This window comes from Trematomus bernacchii, unplaced genomic scaffold (assembly GCF_902827165.1).
Source record: "Trematomus bernacchii unplaced genomic scaffold, fTreBer1.1, whole genome shotgun sequence".
NCBI classification, from domain to species: Eukaryota; Metazoa; Chordata; class Actinopteri; order Perciformes; family Nototheniidae; genus Trematomus; species Trematomus bernacchii.
In genome coordinates, this window is record NW_022987613.1 from 207,807 (window position 1) to 229,645 (window position 21,839).

General features: G+C 41.5%; 1 protein-coding gene across 1 annotated transcript in view; it reads left to right on the forward strand.

Annotated features, from left to right (window-relative positions):
* The first annotated feature begins 5,494 nt into the window (after nt 1-5,494).
* Nucleotides 5,495-21,839, forward strand: part of LOC117483702 (nucleolar protein 4-like) — a 54,605-nt gene continuing 38,260 nt past the window's right edge. Inside the window, exon 1 of the mRNA XM_034132058.1 lies at nt 5,495-6,021. Coding sequence (XP_033987949.1) covers nt 5,686-6,021 — 336 coding nt within the window. The 5' untranslated portion in view covers nt 5,495-5,685. The remainder of the gene's footprint in view (nt 6,022-21,839) is intronic.

The following is a 21,839-nucleotide window of genomic DNA, read 5'->3' on the forward strand; positions in this document are numbered from 1 at the left end:
GATCCACTGTCTTCACTATAGGACATATAATGAGTGAATTGAATCACATGTTTTACTTAAATATGTGGTGCAATGTTTGTTGGGGCCATAAAATAAATTTACAACAGGATTGTATGGTTATGAATGCATAATAAGTTGGTTATGATGTAGTTAAAACAATATTGGATGATAGTCATTATTTTGGACTGAGATAAATCATGGGTCAAAATGGACCCGTGAACACCTTGACTCTTTTGACAGCTTTTGAACACAACACAAGGGTTACAAACCTGCTGTTATGTGATTTGAGTGAACTGGCTCTTTACTCTACATTACTCTGTGGCACATTATAACATGTATGCATGTGAGAATACTTCTACTCACAGACAAACACATCATGCAGCTTATCGAAACAGAAAGGTTTGTTTTTGATTATTAGAAAGAGTACATGTTGTTATGTTGTTATGCTTTGTGTGGGACAGGCCCGCTTCAGGAGGAGCTGCAGTGTTCAGATCCACCAACAGGGGGCAGCACTGATCTCACTTTATCTCTGAGATCTACCCCTGTGTGTTTACTCTTCCCTTAGAGCACTGTTTCTGACACTGATTCAGTTTGTTTACACTCTCCTCTCTTTATTGTCTCCTCTGACATCCTCTGTGTCAGCGGTGTCAATACCCTGAGGAAAAACCTATGAGTAGTAGGGTCGTGAAAATGAACTTAAAGCACATTTACTCTTATTATTATTATTGACTTATATCAGACATATTTGCAATTAACCTGAGTATCTACATTGAGCAACTTCTTACTTCTAATCCACTGCATTTTAAGTGCATATATTTGACTTTTTATGTCGTTGCTTTGCAGATTTTACAGACTAAATAAACTTGATTGTTGACTTGTGGAGTGACTGACTGCTGAGTATATCATCTTTTTTAATAAGCTTCTCTATTTAACCCTCCTATTGTCTTCGTCCCCCCCCTTACTTTGGTGTTCGCGGTCAAATTTGACCGGTCCTGTTTTAACTGCTATTACATTAACACAAAAACCATTAATCATCACCACATTTCATTTAACACCCTTTCAAACTGTACATATTGTATCAGACTACTGGTATACATGAACAACTGCAGTAAATATACAAAGAACAGACACTGAACATGTAGTGCGTGTGCCAGGTGTGATCCATGTGGGGGGATGGGCACATAAGAGCGGGACATGTGTCAAATTGTTCTGTGTGTGTGTGTGTGTGTGTGTGTGTGTGTGTGTGTGTGTGTGTGTGTGTGTGTGTGTGTGTGCGTGTGCGTGTGTGTGTTTTTATCTGATCCGGATGGTTACTAATTCCTTTTCTTTATGGCGGTCATTTTTGTTACAAAGATGACTAAATCATCCTAAATTCAATGAAAGTGGTGATCAGCAATTCTCTATGTTCAAATGTCTACTGTGAAGGATATCATAAAGCCTTAATGCAATCGAATGTAAAACTAAAAAGTTATGATTGATGAAAGTAGTAAATCGGTCAGATTTGACCCGAAGACAACAGGAGGGTTAAAGTGTTTTTTAGTTACATTTGTGTGTATTAGGGTTCTGTCCTACAGGCGCTTTGTGGTATTTCTAAAAGACTCCTCGCTTTCTCCTAATTTCTGTCTGAAGCATGTCAAAAGTGTTTCACTAAATAGCCCTGACAGATGATTGGCTCATTGAAAGCTGATGCACTTGCAGGATTTGTGCTTTCTTTTGTATATTAATGGTTGAATGCACTCAAAAAAGCGTCAGCTAAATGCAACATAATGTAATGTCATCATTAAGCAACATGTTATCGTATCTGCAAATACATGCTGTTTTGTATGTTATAATACAAATACTAACAGTACAAATGGGAGCTAAATATCTCTAAAGTCAATCTGAAGATGGGTGACTGGCTTTCTGCTGCAATGCATCTTGGTAGCTGTAGTTATATCTTCTCCTCTAAACATCTGTACACATGCTTGTACCTTATTCACTTTTTTAAATACAAATTGAATGTGACTTTCACTTCTGCAGCGAGGAGAGGACGAAGTGCCTCCTTCACACTAAACCTGCATTCTCTCAGAGTCATTACGGCACTTTTTTGTTAACGTTGTCATTAAACTCTTAAAACTGATTTTTTTTGGTTGCAGAATTGTAAATAGTTATTCATGCAGACTGTTACGTTCCCTCCTGGACTAGGGGTACAAAGGGAAGTAACAACATATAAAATAACCAGGAGAGAGAAAAACGGAGAAGAAACCGATTGCTGAAGCCACAAGGTGATGCTTTGATTAGTCAAAGAAAGTAAAGAGGGCTCAGCAGCCAATTAGCAAAGTAAGCTAATGTCAAACTAAAACAACTTTCTCATAAAACAAAGTGACTACAGATACAACGGTACACTGGAGCACATCTCCTAACAATAAACAAAACACAAGTTAAACTAGCAGGCCTCACACAGAGACGAGACGAGACACTACGAGACACTACACTAGGGCGACTGTGGCTGAGAGGGCGTGCGGTCGTCTCTCAACCAGAAGGTTGTGGGTTCGATCCCAGCCCATGCAGTCAACATGTCGATGTATCCTTGGGCAAGATACTTAACCCTGAGTTGCTCCCGATGGCCAACGGTGTGTGAATGTGTGTGAATGTTAGTTCCTAGAGTAAGGTACACTGCTCTGAATGAATGAATGGGTGAATGACATGTAGTATGTAAAGTGCTTTGAGGGGTCTTAAAGACTGGATAAAGCGCTATATAAGTACAGTCCATTCACCATTACTACACCACACATGCAGAGGAGAATGAGAGCGAGACTGCAGCCTTCCTCAAGGTCCTTTATGGAGGCCCTGATTGGGGATTGGGAGCACCTGAGGGAGAGGCTGCACCTGGAGGGAGACAATCAGGGGGAGAGGGAGAGACACACAAACACAACACGGCACGTAACACAGACCAAGGTTTTTTTTTCAGGAGTGCCTTGTACAATCATTGAAATGCCCCTTTAGGAAAATGATGTTTTTCAATGCACATTAAAACATATGTATCAGGGGGACGGAGACCCCACTTTAAACCCTTTATGTTAATATGAGCCAGTTTATCCAGAGGTGAAGGGTCACAGTGTGTAAACAGAAGTGAAGCTGCTGTTTTTAGGCTGTCGGTTTTTTCCCGCTGTGAGGCGTCTCTGCAGGACTGGAGCTGTCGACGTCCGGCATGGCTCAGAGCTCGGGGGGGTTGAGTGTAATTACAGCAGTTTTGCCTCATTAGCAGTGAGGAGGCGTGACCCTGAATCAGGTCTGACAGGAGGAGGGGCTGAGGGGAGACCTGATCCATACTCACTGTAACAATTGGTTGTTTTGATCCAGTCTTTTTATATCCAACTCACTTCACTCAGACTAAAATATGATTTATTTTAGTACAACAGATACTTTCAAACATGCAAACCAAAACTGAGGTTGAAATAAGGTTCACAAGCATCCTTTAATTAAAAAATCAGCCATTTAATGTGGGATTTTGAGAGAGTCAAATTCTGGGATTTCAGCTTCTTTGATGTGAACAGTTTCTGGTTTCTTTACTTTTGTATCAGAATCATCGGAATACCTTTGAGTTGTTCACAAAACATGACTTTTGAGTATGTGAATAATCACTTAATCGATAAGGAAAATATTCGATGGCTGCAGAACAGGCGGAGTGTCAGTTAAATGAGTATCTCTCCAGTATGTGAGTAAATGCATTTCCCACTGGATCTGATACATGCTGAAATACTATTGGTTGTTTGATACAGTCGTTATGTTCTTATATCCAACTCATTTCACTCAAACAAGAGAGTGTTCAAGAGATACTACTTTCAGACATGCAAACAAAAACTGACTATGAAATACGGTTCACAAGCATCCTTTAGTTCAAAGGCCACTTAATGTGTGATTTTGAGTTCCTTTTATAAGGAAAAAAGGTACAATTCTGGGATTTCATTGAGCCCTTTCTAGTTGCTTTACTCCTACATCAAAATCATCCAAATACCTTTGAGTTGTTCATAAAATAAGACTTTTGAGGACGTGGATAATCACTTTTTTGATAATGAAAATATTCAATGGCTGCAGAACTGGAGGAGTGTCAGTAAAATGTCAGTGTTTATGATGAGTATGTGAGTAAATACATTTTCCACTCCTTTTATTTTGGGGTCATCTCAACGTTTTTTGCAATAACTCCAAACTGGAGATACTTGTCTTAAAGTCGACCTTTCAAAATAAGAGCAATGTGTTGGGATGTTTCCTCCCTGAGGGATGTTAGCCTGCAGCTCACCGTCCTGCAGGAAACCAAATGATGAAATTACATGAAATTAAAGGAAATAGCATGCAGGACATTCACCACACACACACACGCGCGCACGTACGCACACACACGCACGCACGCCCGCACACACACACACGATGTGGGATTCAGTGGATGTGTGTGTCGGGGTGGGGCTCTGTTTTTCTTTTTGTGTCGATTGCGTGTGTGTGTCTGTGTGTGTGTGTGTGTGTGTGTGTGTGTGTGTGTGTGTGTGTGTGTGTGTGTGTGTGTGTGTGTGTGTGTGTGTGTGTGTGTGTGTGTGTGTGTGTGTGAGAGAGAGTCTGGATGGAGAGACGGGGCATCCCACTCACCCTCTGCACGGCCGGAGACACACTGCTGCGCTGCTGTCATGGCAACAGCAGCAGTCACCACCGCCAGCATGGGCCACACACACGCACACACACACACACACACACACACACACACACACACACACACACACACACACACACACACACACACACACACTGATATTTGTTTTTATTCTTTAAATTGTTAAATTTGCATTTGAAGAAATGATATGGTCGCAGGGTTTATAAAACCAACAGATACATAAATAAAATAAATATAAAATAGCAATAACAATCAACAAAGCAGAAAACAGAGGATGTAAAAAAAATGAAGAATCATCATAATAAACATTTAGTTTGACTCTCTAACCCACATCTAATTGCCAGCCACATGCATCTGAAAAAAGTGTTTCCTGTGTAAAAGGAAATGGTGTAATGAGGGTTTTTTGGCCTATCTCATCATCAGATGTCTTCAAACCGGACATGCTCTGCTCGCTCTGCAGAGCAGCCTGCAGAGCGAGCCTCTGATGTAAATGCTGTATTAACGGGACAGAGAGACAATGCATTCAAACAGGTGTTGGTGTGATCAGCAGAACATCAGGTGCTGCTCGGACAGAAACACCGAGCCTCTTAAAGCTGCTGTCAGAAAGTAGGTCGGGAGAGGAGCGACGACTGTTTGCAAGCATTGTGTTTTCTTTGTTGTTTAGCGCGAGGACTGTGCCTTTTTCTCTTCCTCTTTACGCACAGGTGGGAGAAACCCGCCCCGCGTGCAGTAGGACAGCCCCCCCCCCCCCCCCATCTCTCTCTCTCCCCCCTCTCTCTCTCCCTCCCTCTCTCTCTCTCTCTGGATGTGAGGACATTTCTCAGCGCTGCGGTTCGGGACAGCTCGCTGCTAACAGGTGTTCTGCAAACTGACCCGGTTTGCACAGAAGAACCGGCGCGGAACCGGATCTGCTTTTTTTTACGCGCAGGACAGGACAGCACGCGCAAAAGGGGCCAAAAGGGAGGAGATTCAACCAAGTGCTTCTTCTTATTAGCCTGGGCTGTTCAGAGGGGGGGGGGAGAAAGAGAGGGAGAAAGGGAGCGATGGCAACGAAAAAGGCGTGCGTGGATGCGCCCAAAAGGAGCCGGAGTCCGGTGGTTCTGGAGGCGGAGATGTTCGGGGAATTTCAGGACTGGTGTCTCCGGACTTATGGAGACTCCGGGAAAACAAAGACGGTCACCCGGAGGAAATACAACAAGATCATGCAGACTCTGTTGCAGAGCGACGAGTCGGACGGCGTGTACATGGACAACATCAACGCCAAATTCAAATTCTGGGTAAAGTCCAAAGGCTTCACGGTCGGAACCAACGTGTTGGGGGGGGAGAAGAAGAAAGGAGCCCCGGGGAAACCCGTGCTGTACGTCCCGGTCAAGACAACGGTAAAGTGTGTGCGTGTGTCTTTATAGTGTGTGTGTGTGTGTGTGTGTGTGTGTGTGTGTGTGTGTGGGACTGGATGTCCCGTCGCCGCCTTTATAACTTCATGATGATTTTAATGAAAGGTAACTTGGTGTTTTGGTCCCGGCTCGCCTTTCTGGTTTTTTTTCTTGCTGGTGCAGCCTCACTTTGTGTCCACATCCCAACATGAGCACTCTCATCCCTGCTGCCATGGCAACGCCGGTGCCTCCTGGCAAATCGCGGTGGTGAAAGGTGTCCTCGCTCTTTCTCTCGCGCCCCCCACCCCCCCCTGTAGAGAGGTTAAAGTCCTCTGTGTGCACAGTGTTGACTCTTTATATCAGAAGCATTTTTTATCATCGTGCAGGTCTCGTGCATGCTTGATTGTGGTGATGCATGTGCGCGTTCGTGCGTGCGTGGATGCAAAGGCATGCTGGGCTACAGGCACTAACTTAGCTCTGATGCTCCAGCATTTCTGACTGTCACATTTTAAAAAACATTTTATTTATACAGCCCCCCATGACAAGTGTCTCAGGGGATTTACATTATCAACATGAATGACAGTAAAGTATATGTTTTAATTCCAGTTAACACATAATACAAATCCATAGAATACATTTAAATAAAATATATTAAAATAAATAAAATATGATAAATTATAATACAATAAAATATATTTAAATGTAATAAAATAGAATTATATTAAGTTTAATAAAATATATTAAAAATAAATTAAAATAAAATATATTTAAAAACAATAAAATTAAGTTAAATTAAATATATACAAAAGAAATTAAATATATTAAAAGAAAAAAATATTTAAATTCGATAAAATAAATAAAAATAAAATATATGAAACATTAAGCACGAGCCAGCCCTATTTATAAGCAATTTTTAAGCTTTATTAAAAAATAAAACTCCTGCTCTGCTATGTGGGGAGGGTGTTGCATCCCGAACACAAACTGGGATCTTTATAACTGAAGGCTCTCATTCTACTTTTGGAGACTCTAAGAACCATGCATCTATTATTACTTATCAAAAATGACACAGGGCATCCATTAATCCTCCTTTGACAGACCAATCGAGGTTAAAACCAGTCGAATATTTGTCTTTGTTTTGCAGAAAATAGTCCCTCTATAGTCTTCGCACTTTTCCTCTCATTGTCCTGGGCTGATGCGGATCGGCACTCGTTGCTCTGGCAACACCTGTGCAGCTGCAGCGTTTCATTGTGCACGTGAAGCCCCGTTAAAGACTGCAGGAGAAAACATTTATTTAGGAAAAAATATATATCATTATTATAATTTCACCGATGCATTTGTCCCGGTGTGCGTAATTGGTAAGCGTGATAGGGGGGGGGGGGGGACAAAAGGGCCTGAAAGCGACTCGGAGCTCACATGTTTCCGGATGAAGGGGTGAGGAAGTCAGGGCGCTCTCCATTCATCTGATATATCCTGCTAGTGATGGACACAGACACTCATAAATAAATAACAGCATTGATAAACGAGGTATGACAAAGCATTGCAATAATTAAGTAAATGTCAATGTATGCATATTTACTCATTTAAATATCAGAATCAGAAACAGGTGTAACACATTCAAGGAATTTGCCTTATATGATGCAGACATAAACACAGTTTCAGATCTCTGAAACAAAACATATTTTAAGAAAACTACTATCACATACAAAAATATAGCAATATATACCGGTAAAAATAAAATATAATATGTGCAGTATTGGCATGACAAGTGGAAAGCCGTGCAGATATAAGAGGTAGCTTTGTGTACAAATACACACACACACAACACACTTATGTCTACATTTTTGTAGTTTCTATTAGCATTTTATAGTCTGAAAAATGTGTAAATATGTACATTATGTGTATTTCTGTTAGACACAAAACAGACAGCTTTATTCCGTCTAAGTTTCTGGTTCTTTTTTAAGCTTTTTGTGGACGGAAACTCTGAGAAATCACTATTACAAGATGTAGTCGAATAGACTAAGATAAGATAAGAAATACTTTATTGATCCCAATTTGTGAAATGTTTGCGTTGCAGCAGCATAAAAAGGCATTGTAATATACAAATTAAAAGACTAGAAATAAACAAGAAAGTAGAAAATATACATGTTGAATTACAAATTTACAGTAACACAATATAAAGCAAGTTATTATATATATGTGAGGCATGGAATATTAACTATATGAAACTACAGAGAGAGTGAGAGTATGTTTGATGACAGTAATTCTGATTCAAAGATAAACGGAGCATCGCCCCTCTCCATGTCTCTGTGCCAGAAAACAGACAACCACCATTTTAAATGAGTGCCTTCAGGGAATAACCCCCATCCTGCTGGGACACAGAGTCTCTGGAGCTCCACTGAAAGCTTTGTTTTTAATGTCTGAATGGCACTGATCCCTCCACAGGTGTGTTACCTGTGTGAAAGCAGGGTTTAGATTCAGGCCTTCACTAACCTGCTCTAATCTCCTCCTGAGATTCAGTTTCCTGCAGCAGGAGGGCAGGTGAAGCTCTGCAGGTGCAGCAGGACATGTTCAATAGCGTTGACTTTAGACCTCAATATACACCCCTTTGGTTAACTATTCAACATCCTCCAGGTGAGGTTTACAGGGTGGGATAATGGTTAGGAGTTAAGTAATCAGATGCATTTGGTTAGAGTCTTTAAACCGTGATTACATTCAGTCTGAACCTCATTTTTCACTATTAACTATTATAAAGAGGCTGTGAATGCAAAAAGTACATTTATCACTGTATAGGTCACAATTATCACTACATCATTATAGGGCTCTATCCTGCTGATGTTCAGGTGTATATCAGTATGTAGTGTCTCTACTTTAAAGAGTCCTCTCCTGCTGATGTTCAGGTGTATATCAGTATGTAGTGTCTCTACTTTAAAGAGTCCTCTCCTGCTGATGTTCAGGTGTATATCAGTATGTAGTGTCTCTACTTTAAAGAGTCCTCTCCTGCTGATGTTCAGGTGTATATCAGTATGTAGTGTCTCTACTTTAAAGAGTCCTCTCCTGCTGATGTCCAGGTGTATATCAGTATGTAGTGTCTCTACTTTAAAGAGTCCTCTCCTGCTGATGTTCAGGTGTATATCAGTATGTAGTGTCTCTACTTTAAAGAGTCCTCTCCTGCTGATGTTCAGGTGTATATCAGTATGTAGTGTCTCTACTTTAAAGAGTCCTCTCCTGCTGATGTTCAGGTGTATATCAGTATGTAGTGTCTCTACTTTAAAGAGTCCTCTCCTGCTGATGTTCAGGTGTATATCAGTATGTAGTGTCTCTACTTTAAAGAGTCCTCTTCTGCTGATGTTCAGGTGTATATCAGTCTGTAGTGTCTCTACTTTAAAGAGTCCTCTCCTGCTGATGTTCAGGTGTATATCAGTATGTAGTGTCTCTACTTTAAAGAGTCCTCTCCTGCTGATGTTCAGGTGTATATCAGTATGTAGTGTCTCTACTTTAAAGAGTCCTCTCCTGCTGATGTTCAGGTGTATATCAGTATGTAGTGTCTCTACTTTAAAGAGTCCTCTCCTGCTGATGTTCAGGTGTATATCAGTATGTAGTGTCTCTACTTTAAAGAGTCCTCTCCTGCTGATGTTCAGGTGTATATCAGTATGTAGTGTCTCTACTTTAAAGAGTCCTCTCCTGCTGATGTTCAGGTGTATATCAGTATGTAGTGTCTCTACTTTAAAGAGTCCTCTCCTGCTGATGTTCAGGTGTATATCAGTATGTAGTGTCTCTACTTTAAAGAGTCCTCTCCTGCTGATGTTCAGGTGTATATCAGTATGTAGTGTCTCTACTTTAAAGAGTCCTCTCCTGCTGATGTTCAGGTGTATATCAGTATGTAGTGTCTCTACTTTAAAGAGTCCTCTCCTGCTGATGTTCAGGTGTATATCAGTATGTGGTGTCTCTACTTTAAAGAGTCCTCTCCTGCTGATGTTCAGGTGTATATCAGTATGTAGTGTCTCTACTTTAAAGAGTCCTCTCCTGCTGATGTTCAGGTGTATATCAGTATGTAGTGTCTCTACTTTAAAGAGTCCTCTTCTGCTGATGTTCAGGTGTATATCAGTCTGTAGTGTCTCTACTTTAAAGAGTCCTCTCCTGCTGATGTTCAGGTGTATATCAGTATGTAGTGTCTCTACTTTAAAGAGTCCTCTCCTGCTGATGTTCAGGTGTATATCAGTATGTAGTGTCTCTACTTTAAAGAGTCCTCTCCTGCTGATGTTCAGGTGTATATCAGTATGTAGTGTCTCTACTTTAAAGAGTCCTCTCCTGCTGATGTTCAGGTGTATATCAGTATGTAGTGTCTCTACTTTAAAGAGTCCTCTCCTGCTGATGTTCAGGTGTATATCAGTATGTAGTGTCTCTACTTTAAAGAGTCCTCTCCTGCTGATGTTCAGGTGTATATCAGTATGTAGTGTCTCTACTGGGACATGTCTCCATGCTTTAATGTTCAGCTGCAGCACATCTTTTCACCCTCTGTCTGAAACCAGAGTCCAGTCTGCTCTGATTGGTTAGCTGGCCAGCTCTGTTGTGATTGGTCAACCGCTTAGAGATGTCCCCCGAGTGTAACATGGTGATGTCAATATGTTCTGGACGTAAAGCAGAATAGGGCCCCTTTAAAAGTAATTTTCCGTGCAAAACAATATCAGAAAACTATTTTTAGACGCTCAAATGGTGAGATTTCCTATTTTTCTCAGTTTTCAATTACAATATTATTTGTGGAAATCTATTTTCATCTGGCTGCGAATATTTTTGTATTGTATAAAGTACCATATTTCAATGTTTTAATGTTGAAGTAGTCCAAAATTAATCAGATTAGATTCATTTGTTGTGCATTCCAATGGATTATGTTTAAACCAATTACTAAAACTGGTGTTTAATTTGTTTCCAGACTAGATTTCATAGTAATCTGACCCTGCTGATTTCTCTGTGAGGAATAAGGTCTGCAGAAAGTCTAACACTTTATTAGAGGAGTGCAAACACCTTATATCTAATATCATAAAGCCTGACTCTGCTAATAAAAACAACACAAGCTGCTAATAATGAGTCAGAGGCAACCAATCAAATCTGTTTACATTCATCTGGGTTGTGTTATTCCCTATTTAGAAATTAGACGTCCTGGGCCAGGGGAGGAAGTGACACACACACGAGCTGACACACACACACACACACACACACACACACACACACACACACACACACACACACACACACACACACACACACACACACACACACACACACACACACACACACACACACACACACACACACAATGGTCAGTGGCTCCTGGTCGTACGGCTGCAGGGCGGGGGGGTGTGTCTCTTCTCCACCCCCCCGCTGCAGCTGCTCCTGGGGTGTGCCAAGTTTCTGTACGGGGGCATGTGTGTTTGTGTGTGTGTGTGTGTGTGTGTGTGTGTGTGTGTGTGTGTGTGTGTGTGTGTGTGTGTGTATGGGGGTGGGGATGATAGAGACAGAGAAGGTCTCTCTGTGTGTCACACAGGGCGGCTTCAGTGTGTGGCGGGACAGAAGCAAACAAACACACACACACACACACACACACACACACACACACACACACACACACACACACACACACACACACACACACACACACACACACACACACATTCTTTTAAAACACAGAATTATTCTTCTGGTTTTCTGTCCATGTCTGTTCTGCAGAGTGTGGAGATGCACCCTCGTTTAGCTCTCATTATGTCCTGATTAGAGGATGCTACAGAGCAGGAGGAGGAGGGGAACGGGACATCACTAACACACACACACACACACACACACACACACACACACACACACACACACACACACACACACACACACACACACACACACACACACACACACACACACACACACACACACACACACACACACACACACACACACAGATGCACAACACACACTTTCCCCGAGACGAGTCACAGTACATCCAGTTTAGAGATAGAAAAAGAAAGTCCTTTAATGCACCGTTTCTGCTGACATGAGCATCGTGCTGAACATGTTAGTGCGGCGAGCTGTTGCTTTTTGTTGCCATGTCAACTGGAATCTGTAAATATCTATGTGCGTCTCACACACACACACGCACACACACGCGATTCAATGATGCTCAAAAGTTAAAGTTGCATCGTGTAGTCACGACGTCCTTTGTATAAAACTTTTCATTTTAACATTCCTCCAATCTATCAGACTCAAAGTTAGTATGTCCCAAAGCTGAACTAACAGGTAGAGATGTCAGGATACCAGAAATGTAAAAGTTGATACCTATAGCAGTGCATTACAAAATGTGTCTCTCAGGGTTAGGGTTAGTCTTTTTTGTTGTTATCTTTGTGCAGCTAGCTTTAAACTGTTGGAAAAACGTTTTGGAACCATTTAGTAGTTTCTTTGTCTAGTAGGTTGTATAAGATACTGTATAAAAGAGGCACTTCTCCAAACCTTAACACGTTGGTAAATATATTTTAAAGACTATCTGCTTACTGTCTCGCATCTCCTCCCATTTCACATTTCTGCATTATGTCTTATGAACAGATTTGTGAATAAACCTTCTTGATAAACGGCCCCTAAATGTTTGTGTCTGCCCGTCAGACGTGCGGAGGAACATCGTCATTATTATCTGATTAATTAGTCCACGTTTCCCCTGAGAGCTCCTCTTGTGTGGCGAGGCCAGCGAGTCAAAAGAAGACGGCCCTATTATTCACCAGCATTTGCATTAATGCTGTTTTAAATTGCATACAGAATCTGCGGTTGCTTTTGTCTCGGGTTTTTTGTTTGTTTCGTCCCCCTCCTTCTCTGGCAGGGCTTATTAGAGGAAACGCGGGTGATGGAAAAACGATATCCGACCCAAACAGGAATCAGAAAGTAGATTTTTGGACTAAAAGAGTGTCTGTTTGAGGCCAGAAAACACTTCTTTGTTAACGACTTTATGTCAATTAGAGCTGAAACTAACAACAAGGTTCATTATTAATTAAAACGCCAATTATTTCCAGATGACCAAAAACTATTCTTGCTTCAATGCATAACAATGTTTTAGTCTGTTTGTGTTATATTGAACCTTTCCTGTTGATGCATTCAGTCGTTTTCACTGTATTTCGTGAATTTAATCAGATATATGAAATCAATGCTCAACTTTGTGCCTTCTTAGCTAGGTCACCATAAGAAAGTAGTTGTTTTTTACCTGTATGAATAAATAAAGTCGATTGATTGCTCAGGAATCTAGATAAAAAATCTTATATCACATCCTGATTTTCCTAGTTTATCAAATGACAGGAGATAATGAAAAACATCAATCCTAGTTTCTAAGGGTTCAAGCTGATGTCTTTAAATGTCTTGTTTTGTCCCAAACCCAAGGATATGAAATATTATATATATATATATAGCAGGAAATCTCCATATCAGAGGGGCTGAAAACAGCATTTAAAGGCATGATACATTGTACAATTGTTGTATCTCTTGATTAGCAAGAATTTACCTCTGCATGTGAGGCGCTGTTTGACTTTTATTGGCCTGTCTTTGTAAGAAAGACTGATATTCATAAAACAAAGGCTGCAACTACAAATTGTTTTCTAGATCAAACGATTTACTGTCAAATGGAAAATCTCCATATTTGAGGCTGAAAACAGCTTTTAAAGAAATGTTTCCATCACAAAATACTTTACCAAAGGACTGATTTTCAAACCTGTTGGAGATTTTTCTTCTCAAACAACTAATAGATACCATTAGTCAACTATAGTCTATAAATTGAGAAAGAATTAACCTCTGAATGTAAGCTAGTGACTTTGATGAGCATTGTTCTTTGTAGGTAAGACGGAGATTCAGAAATTCAGAGAAACTGAGACAAGAAAACTCCATCAATGATTGGCTCGACAATCAAATTGGCCTATAAATTGTCAGAAAATGGTAAAGGGTCCAGGGTGATGTATTTAGAAGTCTTATTTTGTCTGTCCTAAACCCCAAGATATTCACTTTAATGTGAAATCAAACAGAGAAGCAGGAAATCTCCATATTTGAGAAGCTGGAAAACTGCATTTTCTGTATGAAAAATGACTTTAACAATCAATCAAAAATAGTTGCCGATTATTTTCCTGTCAGACTGCAGACGTTATGTGACGGTTACTGTACGCGCTGATGAAACACTGCTGCTCTTTGCATGTGTCAGTGTGTGTGTGTGTGTGTGTGTGTGTGTGTGTGTGTGTGTGTGTGTGTGTGTGTGTGTGTGTGTGTGTGTGTGCTGTACAAAGAGGGGGTCGCTGCTCTGTTTCCTCCCTTCAGCACCCTCTCTGTTGCCATGGAGAGACCGCTCTTTGCTTTCCCATAGGACGAGAAATTAACACCATTTTTAACTGGCCCGGGGGCCTCCCCCCTGTGTGGGAGATAGTTCTGTTCCTCTCTCTCACACACACACACACACACACACACACACACACACACACACACACACACACACACACACACACACACACACACACACACACACACACACACACACACACACACACACACACACAGGGAGTCTTTAAGACGGCAATAATCTTCCCACCGTCATTTTTAATACCTTTGCCGGGCCGACGTTTAACGAACTGGGACGGTCTGATAATGGACTCTGAGCCGTCATTTTCAAACCGCTTTGAGACTGAAACGTCAGCAGCCGGCCGGTGGGACCGTCTGCGTCTCGCTGGGATATCGGGGATGTCACACACTCTATCAAATAATGTTCATCATGGGAGCAGGCGGGGGGAGAAACACACACACACACAAAGATATGGATGTGGGACAAGAGCACATAATGTGGATTTAATGACAGGGCGTCATGAATTGAGGAGGATGGTGAAAGAAGAGAAACAGAAGCAGACATTTGGGGCAATGTGGAGGTAATGGTCTCTTTTGTCCCATAGTTTTAATGTCACACACACACACACACACACACACACACACACACACACACACACACATACGCTGACACACAGAAGAAGAAACAAGGGTTGTGTCATTGCTGTGTCCATTAGCAGTGTGATAGATTTATAGAGGGGGAGATGGGGCTTTAAAAGATGACCTGTTGTCACATCTGCAGTGAGATAATCTGAGTCATGAGTACTGTTGACACAGCCATCTTTACTCACACACACACACACACACACACACACACACACACACACACACACACACACACACACACACACACAAATAAAGACAGTCCCTCTGACATCACTGCTGCTGCAACTTAAGCTACATATTGTGAGGCAGGGCTTTCCGGTCTATCTGGTCCTCCCCTTGAAGTGAGGTAACGATACCAGACATTTAGTATCAGAGTCATCCAATTTGGCCCTCTGTACGATGTAGCATTGATGCCAAACGTCCCATAATGTACAACAATTTGAAGATGTTGCGGACTGGTTGGTTAGAATTTGTTTTGTTAATCTGCACTGTCTCATTTGATTTAATTTACAGAAACCTAGCAGTGGATACTACGTGCACTTATTCCATGCTAGTTAACATTAGCTTGTTAGCAGTTAGCTGTTAGCTGCAGCTAAAAGGTTCTATAGAGTTGCACTATGATGCACTTGCTGAACAAAAAATCCATGCTAGTTAACGTTAGCCTGTTAGCAGTTAGAAACAGTCATGAGGTTCTATAGAATTGCACTATGATGATGATTAATAAAAAAAATCCATGTTTGTTCATGTTAGCTGTTAGCAGTTAGCTGTTAGCAGCCAATGAGAAGAGGTTCTATAGATTTGCACTATTGGCGCGTTTCCACTACAGCGCGGAGCACGGTTTTAAGAGGGCTGTGACGTCAGCGGCCCGTCTTTGGTTGCGTTTCCACTTGGCCTAGTACCGGCCGGCGGGTCCTAATTCACAGTTTTTCTGGCCTCATAAAATCGCGGGTCTAGGGCCAGAGACAACGAGGCTGAGTCGGGCTGAGTATGCTAAACTAGAGAGAGCATCGCTGGCAAGGGGGCTACAACTACAACAAGATGGACATATTTGACCGTGATTTAATTGTAATACACGTTTCAAAATGATGCCGAAGTAACAACATACTGATACCGGTTAGTAAAAACCATGAATTAATGCTTTGACAAGTCTGCAGACAGACGGCAGGGGAAAAACCTTTTAAAATGCGTGTTTTCTAAATGGAGATTGGCTAAGCTAACGCAGTATATGCTCCGACCGTCCACACTCACAACAACGGCCTATACAGACTTAAATAAAGCAGCGACTGTATTCACCATGACACAGGCAGTCTGTGGTTTGTACTTGTTTAACTTTTGTCTAGTTTCTGAACATATATGAGGAGCTGTGAGCTCTGAGTGCTAACAGCTAACGGCTGTGTTGTTTTTTCTGGGGTTCTCTGAAGATCACGTCACGGCTCCGCCTACACTGCGTTACTATAGATACTACCCCAGTTCCTAAACTGTAATGGAAATGCGCCATAAAGTGAGCCAGTCCTAACGAGGCCCAGCCATACCGAGCGGGGCCGAGCGAGGCCGTGTAGTGGAAACGCGCCATAAGATGCACTCTGTTCCATGCTAGTAAACATTAGCTGTTAGCAGTTAGCTCTTAGCAGCTGAAGAAGATTCGGTAGATTTGCACTACACTTGATTAATAGAACATCCATGTTTGTTCATGTTAGCTGTTAGCAGTTAGCTGTTAGCAGCCAATGAGAAGAGGTTCTATAGATTTGCACTTGGTGAACAAAAAATCCATGCTAGTTAACGTTAGCTGATAGCTATTAGCAGCTGGTCAACGGAGTTTCCATAGAATGATGCACTATGATGCACTTAGGCGAAGGTCGATTATAACGCTATCCTTACATTTGTAGTCTTTGTAAATCATACTTGTCAGTGAGAAACTTAAAGTGGACCTATCATGCTATATTTGAATAATATAGTGTAGGACCATACCTATAAGGCATATTTATACTTTTTTTTTTTCAAAATACCAAACAGATCATGCATTTTAGCCATGCCTCATTTTGCTCAATTTGACAATTTCTAGCTCTGGGCAGATTCAGTGAGAACAGCACCACCTACAGGCCTGGCATATGTACTACAGCGTCTCCAGCGCTTTCGAACGGCAATGGCCGTGGCTGTCTCCTCCTGATTGGTGGAGTTGGCCCAATAGCCGTAGCGCCACCGTCCTGACGTCAGGACAGTGTTCAAATCTGGATCAGTTTTTATCAGATCCGTTGCAGCCCCTTTTTTAGAGATTTGGGTATGGAGGAAAATAGAGAGGGTTGTGTTTTCTGACACTTGGTGAGTTCCCTGGAACACCGGGGACACATATTCATGTATAAAAGACGTACACAAGTGCATTTTGCATGATAGGTCCCCTTTAAATAAACACAGTTTTCACATCATTAAAAATAGATGTTAGAGAGGGAATTATTAGCTGTTAAACCAGTATAAAGGATTTAGTGTTCCTTTTTTAGTTTTTTACCATGCTATTGAGGAATGTCACTGGTATTGGCAGCGTGACTTCCCTTCCCACAACAGCAAAATATAATTCCTAAAATCCGGTTATGGCTTTTGGTTCTGCTGTGCCACCCGTAGATTTTAAGTGGCGTTCTGCGTGTCAGAATAAAACACCATCTTCACGTTTATGTGTCAACTATAAAAGTTGAAGATGGGTACATTTCTCCCCTCGGTGGATGTGATGTCTTCTGTCTTTGTGACCCAGCTGCTTCCCGTGAACCGCCCCCCCCCCCCTCCTGACCTGTGTGTGTGTGTGTGTGTGTGTGTGTGACTGCCAGCGGGGGTGGGGGCAGTCGTCTCACCCCTCCAGTCTCCTAGCAACAGAGCGGTTTGGTGCGGGACGGGCAGAGGATGGGGGCTGGTCGTGTCCTACGGGATTATAAAGAGCAGAAGAAGAAGAAGAAGAAGGAGTTTTACGGTGTTGTCGGGCGATTAGGGATGCTGACAAGTCTCCTTTTTGCTCCCGTTATATATATGAAAAAATAAAACCCTGGCTGCTGCTGATGAGAGTAAATATCTCCAGCTCTGCTCAACAGCTGTTCTCCTCGGAGATGCTGCGAGGCGCTGCCCGGCGGACATGTGCTGCTCTTAAACACACAACGAGAAACACACGGTGAATGTTTAACTCCCCGTTGACTTGTGTTTGGAAACTAAACGGCTCCTAGAAGCAGAGAGAGATGGAGAAAGGCTTCAGGTAGCAGCCTGGTCTTCGTAGAATCACGTTAACACACAATCCCAACTACTACCAACTCATTTTATGCTAATAAATCGAGTTCACACTGAGCCTCGTTGGTCAAAAATGGTTCTTAAGAGACAACCCATTTCATTAATGAAGAATTAACATCATTTTTTGAGAACCTACATATGTCAGGAATAAAAAAAGACCATCTTCTACCATTTCTTTGAAGTAGAACTTAAAAAAAACAATTCATTCATTCAGGAGTCCGTTGTTCGTGTCCCGTGTGAAACCAAAAGTCAATGTTGACTTTTTTAAGCATCTTATTAACATACAATAATTATCGTGTTGTACGATATCTCGCCCTCTGCACGATGTATGATCAATAACGCCAAAGGTGCCATGTTGTTCTAAAATGTCACAATTTTCTCAAAGTGTTCAGTTTGCGTTATTTTCTGGATCTGGAGCCATCCATGCTTTGTGTGTTACGTTGAAGAATAGGGACTTGTGAGCAGCCTGTTCGCAAACATAATTACGTTCCGCAAAAACAAAACTGCATCGTAAAAACGTTATGATAATAAAAGACCTCGTCAATGTGTAAGGTTTGGAGCAAAAAAACACGGGACTTTTCACCAAGGAGAACAATGATCGTGTCCCGTGTGATATAAAAAGTCTACGTGGACTTATTTAAACTTAAAGGGGACCTATCATGCAAAATGCACTTGTGTACGTCTTTTCTACATGAATATGTGTCCCCGGTGTTCCAGGGAACTCACCAAGTGTCAGAAAACACAACCCTCTCTATTTTCCTCCATACCCAAATCTCTAAAAAAGGGGCTGCAACGGATCTGATAAAAACTGATCCAGATTTGAACACTGTCCTGACGTCAGGACGGTGGCGCTACGGCTATTGGGCCAACTCCACCAATCAGGAGGAGACAGCCACGGCCATTGCCGTTCGAAAGCGCTGGAGACGCTGTAGTACATATGCCAGGCCTGTAGATGGTGCTGTTCTCACTGAATCTGCCCTTGCAAAAACAGAGCTAGAAATTGTCAAATTGAGCAAAATGAGGCATGGCTAAAATGCATGATCTGTTTGGTATTTTGAAAAAAAAAAAGTATAAATATGCCTTATATAGGTATGGTCCTACACTATATTATTCAAATATAGCATGATAGGTCCACTTTAATTTTTTTCAAGATTCAAAGATTCAAAGGTTTTATTGTCATATGCTCAGCAGCTACAGTGTAGAAATGGCAATGAAATCTTTCTGACATGAGCTCCTCCAACAATGCAACATACATAATAAAATACAAAAATACAAAGTAAAAAGTAGTGCAAAAAGTCAATATACATGTCAATAGAATATGATAGTTATATATGGTGAGTTGCATGTTTTGCACGTGTGTGTTTTCGGGTTGTATTCCTGCAGAATATCCCGTGCACTGGATGTTTTGTTGGGGTATGTTTCAGCGGTGTGGGTGCTCCTCTCCCCACAGTGGATGAGATTATCTAAATCCAGCGTGAATGGACCTGACACCATTGTGATGATGTCACTGGGAGGAAGAAGATGATGATGATGATGGTGACTCCACCGGCGATAGATTACAGCTGTGATGATGAGGTGCAGGGTCGCCATTATTTCATTTATTATCATTACATTTAGACCGTGCTGACAGGAGGGGAGAGAGGGAGGATGGGGGGGGGGGGGGGAGGAGAGAAAGAGAGAGGGGCGCCGGATTAAAACAAACCCGCTCTGTGAGCTGGTTTTAGTTGCCATGGAAACGATCATTACCTCGCACTTGGGAGAGCACGAGAGGAAGGGGGGCGGGGGAGAGATGGGACAGAGAGGAGAGGAGAGGTGGCGGGATGAAGGAAACTGTCCTGTTTTAACATTCAGACAAACATGAGGATTGATGGTGCGTTCGTTCTGTCTTTTCTCTGATGTCAGGGTGACGTCCTCAAAGAGCAGGAACTCTCTCAGTCAGATCATAAAGTGCAACGTCTAGCAGCGAGGTGGAAAGCAACTACTAAGTACATTTACTAAGTTACTGTACTTAAGTATAATCTTGAGATTCTTCTACTCCACTACAGTTCAGAGGTAAATGGTGTAATACCTTTAGTTACTTTGCTTTGAGAACACTTTAATGATCAATCATTATAAAACATATCATATATATTATTCTGAAATGGACCAATCTGCACAATGACTACTTTTACTGTCGCTACTTTCACTATATTTTGATGATAATACTTTTATACTTTCACTTGAGGAACATTTTGAATGCAGGACTTTTACTGCAACAGAGTATTCCTACACTCTGGTACTTCTACTTTTACTCAAGTACAAGATCTGAGTACTTCTACTTTTACTCAAGTACAAGACCTGAGTACTTCTACTTTTACTCAAGTACAAGATCTGAGTACTTCTACTTTTACTCAAGTACAAGACCTGAGTACTTCTACTTTTACTCAAGTACAAGACCTGAGTACTTCTACTCAAGTACAAGATCTGGGTACTTCTACTTCTACTCAAGTACAAGACCTGAGTACTTCTACTTTTACTCAAGTACAAGATCTGAGTACTTCTACTTTTACTCAAGTACAAGACCTGAGTACTTCTACTTTTACTCAAGTACAAGACCTGAGTACTTCTACTCAAGTACAAGATCTGGGTACTTCTACTTTTACTCAAGTACAAGACCTGAGTACTTCTACTCAAGTACAAGATCTGGGTACTTCTACTTCTACTCAAGTACAAGACCTGAGTACTTCTCCCCGCTCTGCTCTCAGAGTTTACAGAGTTTGAACTAGTTGTCCCAAAGTGAATGTATTTATTGATTAACTTTCTGGAATGCTCACGTTTGTAATAGTGATTTTTAGATGTGATCCAGGAGGAGGCACTTTGTTAGAGATGGGTCTGTTGTCTGTGTTGTTTTGGAATCTGTGTCTGTTTGAAAAATGAAATGTCAGATCCTAGGAAGTGTGCAGAAATGTCAAAGAGAGAAGAGATGGGTGAGAGGCTGGAGGGGGGGATACCTTTTTGATCACCGGACCCTCGTCTCACTCAAACAGAACGATCTCCCCACCTGAAACCCAATCTGCAGAAGATGCCAGAGCCGGTCTCATATCTGCGTAGAACGTCCCAGATGCATTTTCTCACCTCCTGTTTCAGGCATGCTTGGATTCTATATTCACAAAGTCAGGCAGACTCATGCACCACATTTTCTACAAATGAACACATAAAAACACAAATTATTTCCAAACCAAAGAAAGTCGTAGATTAGGAACATCATATCATCTTAGAAGTGCATGGAAACATATTTAATAAACGTCCCAGATGCATTTTTCTCACCTCCTATTTCAGGCATGCTGGGACTCTTTATTCACACATTCATACAGACTCATGTACATCATTTTCTAACAGCATGTGCAGAAGAGGTGGAACGATGTTTAATTAATGGCCCAAATGCATTTTCTTATCCTCTTGGGAGATTTGACTTTAAATTGGAATTCTTAAAATGTTATAATTTATTTGCAAATGCGTGCATGTACGTAATTTAGACAAATAACACGTAATAAGACAACTGATTTAAAAACAAAAGAAGGCCAATATTAGTA